The 16,491-nt window shown below is 43.7% G+C and overlaps 1 protein-coding gene across 6 annotated transcripts in view; it reads right to left on the bottom strand.

The window, feature by feature from the left end:
• Positions 1–16,491, bottom strand: part of DAAM2 (dishevelled associated activator of morphogenesis 2) — a 209,868-nt gene that overhangs the window by 19,084 nt on the left and 174,293 nt on the right. For all 6 annotated transcript variants that reach the window (XM_054819166.1, XM_054819170.1, XM_054819169.1 and 3 more), the window contains 6 exons: positions 10,043–10,127; positions 8,331–8,437; positions 7,522–7,610; positions 6,578–6,746; positions 4,690–4,797; positions 3,163–3,223 (listed from right to left, as the gene is read on the bottom strand). In XM_054819166.1, coding sequence (XP_054675141.1) covers positions 3,163–3,223; positions 4,690–4,797; positions 6,578–6,746; positions 7,522–7,610; positions 8,331–8,437; positions 10,043–10,127 — 619 coding nt within the window. The remainder of the gene's footprint in view (positions 1–3,162; positions 3,224–4,689; positions 4,798–6,577; positions 6,747–7,521; positions 7,611–8,330; positions 8,438–10,042; positions 10,128–16,491) is intronic.

Here is a 16,491-nt window from a genome sequence, read left to right as displayed (position 1 = left end):
GGACTCTCTCCTATGGAAGGGACCCCACGCTGGAGCAAGGGAAGAGTGTGAGGAGTCCTCCCCCTGTGAGGAGGAAGGAGCAGCAGAGACACTGTGTGATGAACTGATCACAACCCCCATTCCCCATCCCCATGCGCCGCTGGCAGGGAGAAGGTCGAGTATTCAGGAGGGAAGTTGAGCCCGGGAAGAAGCAAGGGGTGGGCGGAAGGTGTTTTAAGATTTGGTTTTATTTTTCATTGCTCTACTCTGATTTGATTGGTAATAAATTAATGTCCCCAACTCAAGTCTGTTTTGCCCATGATGGTAACTGCTGAGTGATCTCTTCCTGTCCTTATCTCGACTCATGAGCCTTTTTTTACATTTTCTCTCCCCTGTCCAGCTGAGGAAGGGAGCGATAAAGCAGCTTTGGTGGGCACCTGGTGTCCAGCCAGGGTCAACCCACCACACAGTTCTGTCATCTTGTCCACTGTTGAAAGCTATGGCATTTGGGACTGTTACTGGAGAGCAATGTTTTTCAAAGTAACATTAAGATTAAGTGGTCTTCCTTTTAATTTCAAATTCAGTCCTTCCCTGTAGAATAATTCTTCCAAAATAAAAAAACCCACACAAGTAACCGGCATGACTATGTAATCAGACCAAGAGTGATGCCAGAGAATAAGAAACTCCTCTGTATCTTCTAGAAATGGTCTATACTAGTCATAACAGCACAATAGCAGAAGCTAGCACTGCCTCTGGTGGGCTGGGCTGCTGGTTCTCTGGAGAGATTAAATGATTCAGCCATGGCAGTGGTTTCTCAAGCGGTAGTTATAATCTCCTTGCTGTGTGACAGAAGGGCTCTGCTGACAGAATTCACTTCCTGATTTGGAGAAGACCGAGAACCACTTAGCTGTCCTGGGGGCATCCTACACAAAGGCAACAGCTGCATGCATGTCATGACAGAGGAATATATCTTATTTTTACAAAGAAGCTGCAAGTCCAGGAAGGCAAAGGGTTAGTAGTACCTTTAAGAACATCTGACTGTGAAACTATTTTTAGCTTTCTATTCTTAAGGGGCCTTGAAGAAACTTCTCAGTCACAGGAGCCAAGGCTGTGGTGAGAACACACTGGAATGGAATCAAGAATCACACCTTCCCCTCCTCCCCCTTCCACCTGACAGTGATCTTCTATTGTTGCTACAGCGCTCCTTTTTACACGCCAGAAAACCACAAATTGGGCAAACAGACTGGGAGGTGCTGGCAGCCCCATATGAAAAATACCATGGCAGGGAGAAGACTGAGGAGGGAAGATGGTGATTGAATGGGAAGGAGGGGTTGCCCATGGAACCTGTGTATGGGAAAGAGAAGAAAAATTGGCAAAAGGACAAATAACCCAATCACAGAAAGCAAAACAGAAGTAGGTATTCACATTTCAATGGGGCAAATTGCCTGTCCCAGCCAAAACTGGGCCTCTCTTCATATCATGAACTCCATGTCAGCTTTCCTTTTACAAGTGCTTTTAATTCCCAGACACTCCATGTACGCAGCAGTATCTCTTCTCATTGCTGCATTCTCCCTTACCCCAACAATCCCAAAATAAGGTTTGGAAAGTTTGTTCTATCACGGGAGGATCACTGCCTAATTACATGATGCACTGCTGGAGACAGCCAGACAGCCTGGGGGCTGCTGACAGGACAAAGATCCCTTCCTCTACCCCCAGAACCAAACCAAACTCAGGCCAGGTGAAAGGAAAATGAAGTCATCACTGTGGATGAGGACTGGAGGGTCCTATGTTGGTTTCTTGTAGATAGGTAATCCTTGCACAGAAACCACCCAATGCAATTCCCAACTGGTCCCTTTGCCAGCAGTCCCAGGTCCGAATGCTCCACTAGCATTAAACTGACATGAGTTGAAAAAGACAGGTAAAACACCCTGAAGACAGAAGGGCACTGAAAAGTGTGGCTCATAAAACCCTGTTTGAGAGGGCAAAGAATAGCTAAACAGGGCAGGGACCTTCTTGAGTTCCGAAGAGCTCTGCCTTGTCTCTCAGCACTAGTATATCCTTAGTATATCCAACAGGCGAGAGATGCTAGCACCAACCTGAACATAGGATTTTGTTCCTATACTTGCAGAAAGACAGAATGATGTTCTTAGGGTTAGAATATGCCTATATGTGCAGATGATGGGAGATGTTAATGGACAGAGACAACAGAGTGACTTTAGCCCTTAATCTTTACTTTTTCAACTGCTGCAAACACAAACTTGCCATTCCTCACATCGGCCCCTGTGAGAGGTCGATATTTGTAGCTGCCATTTCATAGAGAGGAGGCAAACACATGGGGCTGCTCACATGTCAATGGCATTGGCAAGAGGCCAATATGAGAGTTCCTACCTCCTGCCACCGAGCACGGTGTCCCACTTTGTGCTCTCCTGCCTCAGGAAGGCTGGAGTCTTTCCCCACGAACAAATCCCACATGATAACTAAAGGAGGCTTCCAGGTAGGGGAACCACAGCTGACACAAACTCATAATTCCATGGAGCATTTAGGCCCATCCCTCATCTTTAACTCTTATAATCAGTACACACAACCGCATCAATGCCCCGTTTGTACTGTTCTCTGTTGAGATGGAAGGCTCTGCACTTCCTAAATACAAATTGAACACAGGTAACATAAGTGCAGTTTACAAGGCTTTCATTAATAGCAGGAAAATATGCCATCGTTGCTTCGCTTGCCAGCTCAGCTCCCTCATCTTTAACTAGTCTATCTTTGCCTTTGCCTTGCCAAGGAGTGCTTAGGATAGGTTATGGTTGCATATAACAGTGCACTACATGTTTACTACTACTCTGAGAGCCATGTGAAACACTTGCTCAGCAGATAGCCATCCCTCAGCAAGAAAGAGAAAGAATTTTATTTCTTCTTTCAGTGCATGCCATTTGTCAAACTGTCCTTTTACTTTCCAGGCTGCGATCAAACAAGCTTTTCATTAGGTTGAAGTCTCCTAAGATCATCATCAGGAGCTCCACATGAAAAGCTTTTATTTGTTTTTTCTTGGTTAATGCATTCTGGAACAGAATGAAAAGGAACAGAAAAAGAAAGCCCACTTTCTCTTATCATAAAATATATAGCGCCCCTGATTCTGAGTGAGATATTTTAAGTATGGCATTTTGGAAACCTTCAGATACTTACAGCTTCAACAGCTTTCAATCCGGTCTTTATGTTGTTGACTTCCTTCTCCAGCTCTACCAGGCTGCACAGGAGACAGACACAGAGCAGATGAAACAAAAAGAGCAGTGTTACACAGGAATACAGGAACTCTGCAGCAGAGCAGATCATTGGCCCATCAAGTCTGGTATCCAGCCTCTGGCACCAGCCATGGCAGATGATTAGAAATGAGGGGAAGGGGTCTGTTAATGCTCTGTGCTGCTTTTTGTATGAGATGTAAGATGAAGTAGACCCTGCTCGCCTGTGGTCGAATTGAAGATGGGGATTTTCCTGGGAAGAAGAGGGGGGTTGCCCTCAGAACATCTGCCCTGTGAGCTGAGCCTGACCCTCCAGCGAGGCGCATACGCCACATGGCCAGCTTGCATAATCGGCTGACAATAAGCAAGGACCCTGCTTTAGCACACACATTACTGTGTTCTCAGATTATCTCTACATATGATTCTTGCACCACTTAACTACTAAATGCCATTAGCAGTACATTTACATGTGATTTCTGTCTTCCTCACAGTCCAAACATTGTTTTTTCCATCTGCATTTCTATCATCTGGTAGTCCTTGCAAGCTCACGTTGTAACTGAGCATATAACCCTACTGTTAACGTTAATACGTGTTTCCCTAGACACAAATGTTGTACTGAATTTCTGCTCACCATATACAAGCAAGAGGTTTTTTCTAGGACTTGTATGACAAAATGACTTTTCATTTCCAAGTAACTAGTTAGTACCTGTTTACGAGTCACCAGGCATCTCCTCCAAGTATTTGGTGAGTAGTAGTTTACATCTTGAAAACACCACTAAAGCCTTAATAAATGCCTTTCAGTGTGAACCTACATTTATTTTTTTACTTGTCTTTCATTAGCTGGAGTAGTTCCCTATACGAAGAATCATGGCTGGGCAAATAATATGGAAAGACATTTCTGAGCTGTGCTTTGGAAAGAAAAAATGCTAGTATTTTGGGGGACGGATTGTGTATTCATTTTCCACAAACACCTACAGAAATGGAAAAAAAAATCATTAAAATTCATGCAGAAAGTATGATGCTCTCCACGTTTCTGTACAAGACCGATTTGTGCAAAAATTTGAACAATCTTCCTGAAAAGGGCTTACCATAGCCTCTGTTCCTAATTGACTCTGCCTTAGGAACAAATCTTTAATTACCCAGAAAAAAAAGCACACAACTTAGATGAACAACCATAGAATCTGGTGAGTGAATTACAAACAACAACCAATCTAGTTACAATATCTGATTTAGAAATAAAGTAGGTATAGGCATATCTGAGTAAAGCTGTCAATTTCATTATCTACAAATGTTTTTGGACCAAAATTCTCTGTTGGTGTACATCTGAATAACACCAAGGATGTGAGCAAAGGCATTTTAGCTGAAAGGCTAGCCATGAGTTTAAAAGACAGCAGTGAAAAAACTGATGATCATTAAGTTAACAGAAATCACTGGGAACTCCAGCTCTGGGAACAAGCAGTAGCTCTGTACTTACTTGACTTTTGCTGCTTCTGGAAGATGCTGCAACTCAGACTGAATATCTAGGATATCTGGATAATTCTTTTCAAAGATCATAATTAAGTAGTGCAACAGTGTAATGTTCCTAAAAAAAAAAAAAAAAGAAAAAAAGAAAAAAAAGGAGAAGTTAGAAGGAAGATGGTGGTGAGAAGGAAAAGGATAGTGGGAGGATTGTGAAAAATGCGTGAGTAGGAAATGTCCTTGAATGAACAAAACAAACAATATATCAGCAGTTAGCAGCTCTGCTACTGAAATAAAAGTATCACAGACTGAGAAGAATTAGCCTTATGAACCATCCTTCCTAAAACCTCAAGCAACATATTGTGCCTTGATTTATTCTGGAAGCACCAGCACGCTTCCATCCATCTGTGTAGATGGTGTAACAGAAAAGAAAATTGTGTAACATAGTATACGGTTTGTCCCCAGATACTTCAGAGAATAAACAACTAATAGTATTACAGTGACATTAACTCGTAAGGGAGAAGTAAGTTGTTCTCAGAGGAAATGTGGAAAAAACCTAAGAGTTAACTAAGAGGAGGAAAAGGTTCTTGAAGACTGAAGAAGTTGGAAAGGAAACTCCTATAGTAATGAAACAGCTATACTTAGGAGTAGTGGTCAGGCCCACTACTGCAAAAGCAACGGCAGCTCAAGTAGGACTGGATAGAAAAGAGATGTATGAGAGATGCCGGAAAAGGTTTAAGAAAATTTGTGAAGTAAATGATGAATTTTGCATCAGTGAATTTTGCATGTAGAGAGAACAGCCAGCCATAACAGCTACTTGAGGTGGGTGTTATGTGGTTAACTGACAGGCCAGACAGCAGATGGCCACTGCTTCACATAGGCTAGAGCCTGGAGCTGGGAGAACAGAATCTGCACAGCACATTTAATATATGGAAAATGAAGCCAAGCTACATTAAGGCAAAAAAATGTTCAACACTAGCTACACAAGTGTTAACCTTGGAATACGGAAAGGACATTGTGGTAGTCAAAACAGAATTCTGTTAGTTCAAACTCTGTTAGGTAGGGATGAATTTCCTATGGCTTCTTACTGCCATTATTCATTCTGTCACAGCCTGAAGTCATTTCACCACAACTGTGGTCTCAGCAGGTCTCACAAGTCAACGAAGGTGCAAGTTAGTAAGAACCAGTATAGGAGAGCTCCAAGGAGAACCTTAGTGCTGCTGGAGCCCAGAAGTGGTATTCTCTCCCCACTCCCAGCTGGATTAATTTCCAGAACCAGTATGGGAATGTGGGGCAAAACACGGGGTAGCACTATAAAGACCTGAAGCCCATGCCCATAAACAGTAAGTTCCACCTTTCCAAACCCAGCTATTTTCCTTAACTGCTCTCAGTACAACCAGGCTCAGTCTCTCTGAGCTATGCCTTGTGGTTCCATTACTGGTGTAGGTAGAGAGCCAATGTAATGACAGTCCTGCATCAGAAACATATGCCATGTTTCACAGGAAACATAAAACTGTGGTCAGATTTTTTTGTGTTTTCTTTTTTGCAAAACCATGGCTGCAAAACTGGTATAAAGGGCAAATTCCATAGAAATACTGCCCCCCTCCCCCCAACTTATTTCAGTTATTTGTGAAATACTACATTTTGTCATCTTTGCATAGTGTTGCAGAAGCACAATCCAACAACAGATGTGCCTTATCCAAAGAAACGGCAGAATTTGAGTGCTGTGTTAATAGCTGGTCTTAACTGCTGGAGGATCTTTTAGAGTGAAAAGCACTACTTAAATGCCAAATGAGACATTTAAAATGGTCTACAGAGCTAAAACCAAACAAAAACCACTTTCGTTACTATGATAAAAGATGCAGCAGCACGGTAACTAACTCATTTATGGCCTTCTAGCGTACCTGTCTATGCTGGATTTGGTGTCTGCAATTTTGTTCAGGCTGGAGACTTTGAAGCCATACGCACTTCCCCTTTGGCCCTTGTTCATATAATTCCCAAAGGCCAGAACTACCTCCAGGAGTTGCCTCAAACGCTTGCTTCGGATGAGTTCTTTGGATGCCAGAAGAATGGCTTGAAAAGAGGAAAAAAAAAAAAAAGAACAGGTTATTGCACAGTGGCTGTTTATAACATGCTTGGGCCCATAATTCAAAGTACCCTAAAATGCCCATCTGACTGTTGCCCAGCAAATGCTGCAACACAGTCTGTGTGTATACTGTCCTTCCCACACCCACATGCTCAGAACCAGGACAACTGGAAAGAAGATGCACTGCATCTAGCCTGTAGGATGCTCCTCTGAACCCAGGAGTAAGGCTAATCTCCTGGACCTCACACTCTAAAAACACAGCTGGGGAGAACAGGGGGAAGGCTTGAGCTCATCTGAAAATGCAGAGTAGAATCCACTGACCTCTTCTCTGCGATAACCATGCATGTGGCACAGAAGCCATACACTCCCCCTCCTTCTAAGTTACACATTCCCAGAATACCACCGTCCTGAGGCATCTATTCTAACTGCCCCATGGAGAGGGAAGGTGCGAGGACTTGGGGTTGAGAAGGGAAGGCTGAACTACACAGAAAGGCCATGCCTGTGGCAGCTCAGCACAGCCTAGTAGTACACTGTCATATCTGTCAGGTCATATTTACAGTGTAACAGTCATGAAACTGACTTTATTAAGTCACTGGTTGCAAAAAAGAGTGTCAGAGTTTCTTTCTTAGCACATGACATGCCTGGGACTTAACTGGCTCTACAACCATAGCCTGCATGTAACAGCACCTCCTTTGAAGACAAAAGCCTCTCCTGACCTTTCCTGCCCCTTTACCAAACTCTTAGCGAAAGCTGTAACAGTACCTTCCACTTTTGGCTTTGCTTCTGCCAGCCTCTCTGGAAACTTCTTCTTAAAGAATAATGCTTGCAGCCGCTGCTGATAGTGGTCAATCCTGCATGAAGGGTAGAGGAAAGCCAACACTGAACTGGAACTGTATTTTGAAGCCCGGTGCCAGGATGCTGCCTACATAATCTAATGGTTGGATGTTGAGTCCCACAAGGCCTGTGCATAGGATTACAGGCATAGTTCAAACGTCTAACACCACATAATCAACCTTGTTATGAAAATGGAGGACCTCAAGGCATGTTTTGATCACAACTGAAAAGGAGCTAGGAGAATACCCATTGCTCTCAAAATATGAGAGTCACGGGAGATGCCAGCTGCATCTCAATTAGGAGAACAAGATGTTAATCCTGATTGGGGGTGTAGCAAAGTTGGAACAAGAAAGAAGTTCAGAGGATGAGGAGATGGGATAGCTGAATGGAAAAAGGGATGTATATGAAATCCTGACCCCTGGCTACACTACATCTGATAGTTGGATCTGAATTCCTCATTGTGTGAACAAGTTTAGGCAGAGGAGGCAGATTTCTGCTTGGCATCAGGGGACTGGTCCTTAAATGACAGCACAGAGAGTGCTTATGGTCAATAAAAAGTTTGTGTAATGAACGGAAACATTTGTAACATTTGTGGGCTTCTGGCAAATGCAGGGTATAATGCAGGCCCACAATCTCTTGCACATTCCCCCTCAGTGCCAGATGATCCACTTTCAATAACAATTACAGCTGCTTCCAAGAAGCCTACAGTGCATTTTCCCATAATGTATCAAACAGACCTGCTCATTTCAAAGAGGAAACGATCCGCCCGGGCCATGCGCTCAATTTCGTGTTTATGCTCCTCCAACAGGTCGGTATCACTCTTTTCAGGAACGAACTTCAGCAGCTAGAGTGGCAGACACAAACCAAACACCGAGATGAGAGATCCGGGGAAAAGGAGAGAGGGACAGAGAGGCACAAACAAACCCCGATGGAGAGAGAGGGGCCTCAGATTTCCCCGCTACCGTTGGGAAGCATTACGTTGACTCAGCCGTGTGACCGTAACTTCAGAAAAGTGCAGCTGTGGCTACAAAACTGACCTTTTTTAAACCTTTGCTTGCTGTTCTGTCTTTATCCCTCACTGACCCCATCAGATTAATTTTTAATTCTATGGGGAATTTCCCATTTCTAAATCCTAAAGGCCAAGTGCTACTGAAACTTACCCAAGGGGAAGTACAGAGAGAACTTTGATTCCCACAGCATTACTTGGAGTTTAGATTGGTGCAAACAAGAGCAGGATGTGTCCCACTCAGTGTGAAGTGCCCATCGCGCCTATCCTAGGGTGCACACAAAGCCTCATCTATCTCTCTCTTGGGCCTACTCTACTCTGCCGAAAACAATAAACAATAACCAAGCGACTGGGTATGTGTCTGACACTGGCTGCTATTCATATGCTGACCTTAAAAGCTCATACTTTGACAGATTTTTAACATATCTGGTGGTAGTTGTGCTTTAGTACAGTTATAAATATTTCCATGCACACAGCCTCAGCGCACACGCACAAAAACTGCTCACAAGGCATATCAAGCACTTCACTTTTTACCATTTTTTTATATTTTATCCCACTCCCCCAAAATTACAATATTCAAAGGTGTGGAGCATCAGGAGCTTGCAGTGACATCCAGAGCTGCTGTGAGCATTTAGACAATATGACAAGCAGGCTATAAATTTCCAAAATGGAAAAGCTTTTTGTACACTATTAAACAGCATGACTGCACACAAAGAAGGAATCACATTTGACAGGCAGTTCTGAATTATAACATTTTGCCCACTCCTAGGGAACTTTATTATATGCATCTTTGGTCAAAGCATCATCTTTCACTCTCTATAAATGGGGGAAATTGGGCAATGGCAGTTCAATTGTGTTTTGGGGTTTTTTCCCCCCACAAGCTATGCAGTGAACCATCCGCAGGGGACAGAAGTCCTTGACTCCCTTTCTAGCCATTCGAGTTAGAATGCAAGATTCCTTCTAGTCCCAGCTCTAACCATTGACCTACGTGGCCTAGTTCATGGCATTTCCCAATGGAAAAGCTGCAGGCAAAGAAGGGAGATTAAGGAAAAGAACAAAAAGTAATCAGCAATATAAAGAGATGGGGCAAATAATGGGAAAGTCACAGGTGAGAAGAGAGGATGTGAAAGGAAACCTCATACCAACTGTAATCATGCATATTTTGCACCAAGAAGAGAAAACTGTCATGAAATCAACCTGATACAAATAGTTAGTTACATGAGGGAGGTATATTGGACAACATTGGGAAATACTTTTCTCATGGTCCCATGTGCAGCTCCGCTGACATGTTAGGGCCAAGTTCAGATCTGCAGACATACCAGCAAAGCCAGTACGTAGATCCACTTACTTTAGGTGGAGAAAAGGAAAGGGAAAGGGAAAGGAAGAAGAGAAAGGCAGTAAAGGACTTCAGAATAAGATATATCTGACTGTAATCTTTCTCACCTGCTCAAGCATATCTTTCGCTAGGTCTTCTTGTTCATCCATCTTCAAGATTGCTTGTCTGATTTCTTCATTAGTCAGCTTCAGCCTTTCAATAGGATCAACATTGTATCATTAGTGTAAAGCTTATGTGACTCTGACAATTCAGAAAATAGGAAGCCTGAAAAGCGGCACTAAAAAGGCACCAAAAAAAGGCACATGGGAAGCTCTGCTATGAAGCTGCTATTCCAGAGCATTCAGTAGGATGAATGAATCCGTTCCAAAGGCAGAGATTTTCTAGATCATTTTTATCCTCTTCAGTTAATTGAACACGTATAAAAAATTAGATGGTAATTAAGAACGATCACAACCTCATAAATCAACTTCCCCCATACCAGATAGCTACCTCATCAAGTTCTTGTGCTATAGTAAAACCCCTCAAATCCTTGTGACTTGTAAGTGACTGTGAGCCCATGTTACACTTCTGCTTGTGCATATTAAAGGATCTCCCAGAGTAACAAGCGATAGGACTGATCTTTCCCTTACAGATCTGAGACAAGAGTTTTTTCTTGTAAGAAGACCAGTTGTGCTAGGTAAGCTCACTCTGTCAGCAGTCACAGCTGAAGGAGGGAGGAATTGACAGCATCTACATATCCACGTTTCATATCCAATATGAAACAAGCTCTGAAAACAAGAGCTTATTAATATTATCTGAGGTATTAAAATTACACTCTCCTTCCCTCCCACTCCTGTCCATCTGTGTGCAATGAGTAGGGGTCATCAGTTACAACAAAACACAGAACCAATAAAAAAACCCCTGAAGGTCTCCACTTGAAATCCAGGGCAGACCAGAAGTAGTCAAAATTTGTGATTATTGAAAGACTGTTTGATAGATTACATGAAATGAACTTGGTGGTTCTCAGTGCAGATGTGAATGAACACATGTGCAAGGGACAAATTCTACCCCACAACCCCCGATCCATGACACCCTCATCAATCATTTCAGGAGAGTAGGGGAGGACGAAATGAACCATAAAGGAAAGGCTATCCACAAGAAAATCTCAATTTTGGGACTAAAACAGGAAAGTGTGAAAAGAAATATTTGAGGAGTGAAGTCTGCAGTCTCCATGGACCTTCTACAATCCATATAATTAATTAACAGCAGAAAGAGAAAATGCAAATATAAATGAGAGACAGGCTGATGCATGAGGCAGAATGTTTTTGTCTTCAGTGCTAAGAAATTCCATGTTGAAATTTCACATTGCTATTGCCATTTGGATAGAATCATATTTTTGGAACTAGGTAAAAGCAAAAGAAAGAGATTTATTTTTACAGACAGGAAATATTACTAAATCTAAGAAACTTAAAACATTTTAATATTGCCCAATATAACCAACAGCTGGAAACTAAACTATGAATCAGCAGACATTCAAAAGCTTTTAAATATTACACCTCTGAACTAATTGCTCTCACTCCGTTCCTAACTGGTCATCATGTCTGCTTTTGACAAGAAGAGCAAACTGATAGCAGCTAAGATAAGGCTACTGAATTTCCAGAAAAGCTGCATAATTAGGCCTCGCTTGGATGAGATAGAAGGATTAGAAGTTTTACAATGAAAAGGCTGGAAACGTTTTACTTTCGGTCATCAGTTTGACTCGGGATCAAAACAACAAACCTCAGTACACGTGGTTCTGCATAAAGCTCTACAGTTTCAGTCAGAAAACTGAAGGGTTTCTTTTGGCTTTAATAGTCATGAATTGTAAAGTCCATGGTTGTGCGGCCCTGAACTGATCAACCCTTGTGACCACGTGAGGGCTGAGAAGCATATTGGTGAGTGTGGGCCTGGCTCCCAGCAGACACATATACACGTGCACAGACAACGTGGTGCCTGCAGTTTTTAAAGTGCTACATTTTGTTAGTTATTTTTCCTTTAGAAAGCATATTTTCCAGAATCTGGAGTCCCCAGATTATCTGTGTCTTGTGATGCAGGCACGCAATCTGTCAGAGAGGATGCAATAAGCCAACCCATGAACACCAGGGTGGGGTTTTTACGTTGCTATTATCACTGAAGATGAAAAGAATGAGGGCAAGTTTCATGATTCTTCCATGCAAATAAATCAAGCCATTACCACACTGACCGCCTCATTACACAGTGCAAGTCCCTCTGTGTGTGGTTGGGGATGCAAACAGACAGGTTTGAGGTACGTCAACACATCAGAAGGTGCTGTTCTATCCAGGAGCCCGAGGAATTCAGACTCCCAGCTCCTTTGTTTGCTGCCACTCATCGGCACTAGATACACTTGAAAACATCTTCTGTTCAAAAATAATTGAGAGCCCCAAGGACAGACAGTTATACAAACACTTTGATTTCTTGGATGATTCTGTGCCCTGCCATCGGTAGAAAAACATCTGGCTTGAATGCTTTAGCCCACAGTAGAGAGAAGCAGAAAACTTGCCAGCCCCCTGCCGAGAAGCGGTTTAACTTAAGTCACTTACAGGCCTGCAACAGGGTCACGGTGCCTGCAGGTGTGCATCCTAGATTATTACCAATCCAATTACAAGTACAGAAGGATTTACAGCAAAACAATCTTACTGTTCCAAAGTGGGCTTGTTCCTCTTCTGGGGCAGGACACATTTCAAGAGCTGTAAGCATCAACATGACAAAACAGGGATCTTCCCACTTAAAAACTGGCTGAATAACTGGCCAAAGAATTGTTAAGCAAGTGATTCTTCTTCTATTTTCAAAACTCATGCCCAGCCATGCAGTAGATCTTAAAGATGGCCAGCAGTAATGTGAAACAGATGTGCTGCTTTTAAACAGAAACAAGTGAACTGATTAAAGAGGAACCTAAAGCAGATGCGTAAAATCTTTCCATTTAGAACTGAATAGAGGCATCCCTCAGAGCCCAAAACTCATATGGGACAGACAGCAAATTAAAGTGGAATTATGGCCCAAAAATTTACACTACAGAAATTATATTTCAGTATCTATTGGAAAGTCTGCAATGACTTTCTTACAAGCTTTGCAGATCCAGGCACTCTTCCTCCAGCTGCTGGAGACAGCTCAATTCGGAAGAGCATACAATTCAAGCTGTATTCTCTCTGCCTTACACATCACCAGATCACAGATCCTGGCATCAGAACTCAGGAAGTAAATGTGACCAGAAGAAAACACAGTGCCCCTTTCCTCAGCTACAGCACATTCATTCATAGCGCAGATATTGACTGGTTTTGTTCAACAGCAGCCTGACGCTGGTCAGATGAGGAAGGAAAAGGGTCTTTACAGTGAATACTCCCTCCTTCTTCCCTCACCCATACATCTGGTGGCAGCATATGGAAGTCCAACTGCTTGAGTCATCTTCAAGCAATGTTAAAGCTCAACAAGTACCAAATAACTTCTGATATGGTACTTAGCCTGCCTCCCTCTATCCCCTCTGGCTTCATAAATAATCTCTATTGACTCTGCAGAGTAATTCATCACTAATCTCCCCAGGACACCTCGGCTGATTTAACACCAGCTTCACTTGCAGACATCAAGTGGTTTATTGTTTCGTCCTCTCAGAGAAAGCCGGCAGCCTGACTCTGAACATGCCTGGGAGACACGTTGCAGTTTTACATCAACTTCCCTTACAGACATCCAGTGCTCGTTCATTTTTCCTCCTTAAATATACCCATTGATTTAACTCACAGTAACCTCCTCCCTTCATTCCTCCCTCCCATGGATCAAAGCAGAATACTTGTCGCTCATTAACCATCTCCCCCTCAGAGGAAAAAGTGAGTTACTTCATGGGCTTATTCCTTGGATCTTGCTCAGCTTTCAAGAAAGAAGCATGCTTGCCTACTACCAGAGAGCCTGGAGTTTCTTTGCAGCTACATGAAGCCACAGGGTTCACATTCCCACTCTTCCTTTTACTTTGGAGTAGGGGACTGATGATCATGTATCAAGGCCATTTTCTACTTCAAACTGAACTGAATCACAGTGCTTCCGAAAGACGCCAGCAGCAGCAGCTGTGACAGTGAGAGGCACTGACTGATACTTAGCTGCATCCTAAAGCCAGTTTGTACAAGCTCACCCAAATCTTAGCTTTTACTGACTGCAGACTTCTCCATCTCCACAAATCATTTCACACAGGCTCTAGTCAACTCACTTCCAAACTTTGTGACTGGGACATAAGACTTCTCTAACTCCCGAGCTCTCCTAAGGCTCTGTACAACTGGCAAGCTGCAGGCTGTTGAATAGCTACGTTTTGGGAATACTCATCGTCACTACCCCATAAAGGCAGGAAAAGGAGATGCTTCCCTGCTCTCAGAAGCAGCGTTCAGGAGTCAGGCTGGTCTAATTGCATGTTCACCCAGAAGACAGAAAGATGCAGCCACTCTTTTCACATCCTCTTATCTCAGCTGCCAACTCATCTCATCAGTGAAGAAGACAGTGCCTTAACCTTTTGGGGACAAAAGGGATATTTTATCAGGTACATCTTACACCATTATATCAACATGTTGGGAAAAAATCCACCCGTGCCTTTTCAGCACTTCACTGTGAAAGTATTCTGTCAAGTGCATAAAGAAACAGGCTTTTCTTTTCCTCCTTCAGCAGAAGGTCATGAGTGACCAAGCTACTTTGCATCCAAATACTCTCAGTTTCCTACCAAGACGGACCATGGGGATGGCTGTCTTTCTGAGCCAAGCAGAGCAAAGCAGGGCCAAACTCGGAAATCCCCAAATTACAGTGGCATATTGATGAGGCAGTGGTTCATCTTTTATCACAACCCTACCTACTGGTTCCTAGTTGTGATCTAAGACAGGATGGCCCCAACTGATATGTTCAGTTTAACCTTGGGGTTTATCATACTCTGAACAGCAGGTAAAGCCATTTATTGTGGACCTTAACTTAAAAATCAGAAAATCTCTCCAGGAACCCAGGAGGCACTGTTTATCGCCTAGTGTTTTTCAAGACAGCACACTGAGGAACTGAACTGCTGAGTCCAACAAACTGTTTCTGTTATCAAGGTATGATCTGTACCCCAAAATATCACACTGTTTGGAATCAAGCTCAAAATAAGGGTGGACATTGCATTGTCACATGGCAGAAAGGCACACGGGGAGTGGGGGCACAGCAGAGGCAGCACACGGAGACTGATATTGGCTGAAGAGCTTGTCCTCTTCATGTCTCATCTGAAAGGGTTTAGCAGCACTGCAGAGGCACAGCTATGTGAGAGAAATACTTGGTCTTTTTAGTATTCTGGTTGGAAATGCTGCAGACATCCCTCTTCTCCCTTATTAGTTGATGTTTGAACTGACAATCATGAAAGCAACAAACATGTGGTAAAGCTGCCTGCTAGTATCTGTCTACTGTCATATTCACATTTAAAACTATTTTTATGTAGTCAGATTCTGCCTTCTGTTACTACTGGTTTTATGACATTTTGCTAGCACTCCTACTGTTTCTAGCCTCTTGAGGGGGTTACTGCTGACTGTGGGCCACAGGAATAACAAACACATCTCAGAACAACACTGACATAATGATTTTGCTGGAATTCATGCAAAATAACTTGCACCAAAAAGTTCCATAAGTATACATTCAGCCTTCTTCTGAGCAACATTGTCTCATAGAACTGGACCTCTCCAGAACATTTCACAGAGCAAGACAGTAAGAGAGACATTTCTTAGACACATTCTGCCAGGACCATTTAATGTTCTGCAAGAACACTGTTGGGTTTGTGTGGCAAGGTTTTGGTAGCGGAGGGGGGCAGGGAGGCTACAGGGGTGGCTTCTGTGAGAAGCTGCTAGAAGCTTCCCCTGTGTCTGATAGAGCCAATGCCAGCTGGCTCCCAGAGGGACCCGCCGCTGGCCAAGGCCAAGCCAATCAGTGCCTCTGTGTTAACATATTTAAGAAGAAAAAAAAACAGAGAGAGCTTTTTCAGCCGGAGAGAGGAGTGAGAAGATGTAAGAAACTCTGCAGACACCAAGGTCAGTGCAGAAGGAGGGGCAGGAGGTGCTCCAGGCGCCAGAGCAGAGATCCCCCTGCAGCCCCTGGTGAAGGCCATGGTGAAGCAGGCTGTCCCCCTGCAGCCCATGGAGGAAGGATGAGGGGGTGTAGCGATTCCACCTGCAGCCCCTGGAGGACCCCACGCTGGAGCAGGTGGAGGCACCTGAAGGAGGCTGTGGCCTGTGGGAAGCCCACGCTGGAGCAAGTTCCAGGCCGGACCAGTGGACCCGTGAAGAGGGGAGCCCATGCCAGGGCAGGCTTGCTGGCAGGACTTGTGACCCTGTGGGGGACCCCACGCTGGAGCAGTCTGCTCCTGAAGGTCTGCACCCCGTGGGAGAGGCCACGCTGGAGCAGTTCGTGAAGGAAGAAGTGGCAGAAACACCGTGAGATGAACTGACCGTAACCCCCACTCCCCGTCCCCCTGTGCTGCTGAGGGGGAGCGGAGGTTGAAGCCGGGAGTGAAGTTGAGCCCGGGAAGATGGGA

This window comes from Grus americana, chromosome 3, assembly GCF_028858705.1.
Source record: "Grus americana isolate bGruAme1 chromosome 3, bGruAme1.mat, whole genome shotgun sequence".
NCBI classification, from domain to species: domain Eukaryota; kingdom Metazoa; phylum Chordata; class Aves; order Gruiformes; family Gruidae; genus Grus; species Grus americana.
This window is presented reverse-complemented; position numbering and strand designations above follow the sequence as displayed.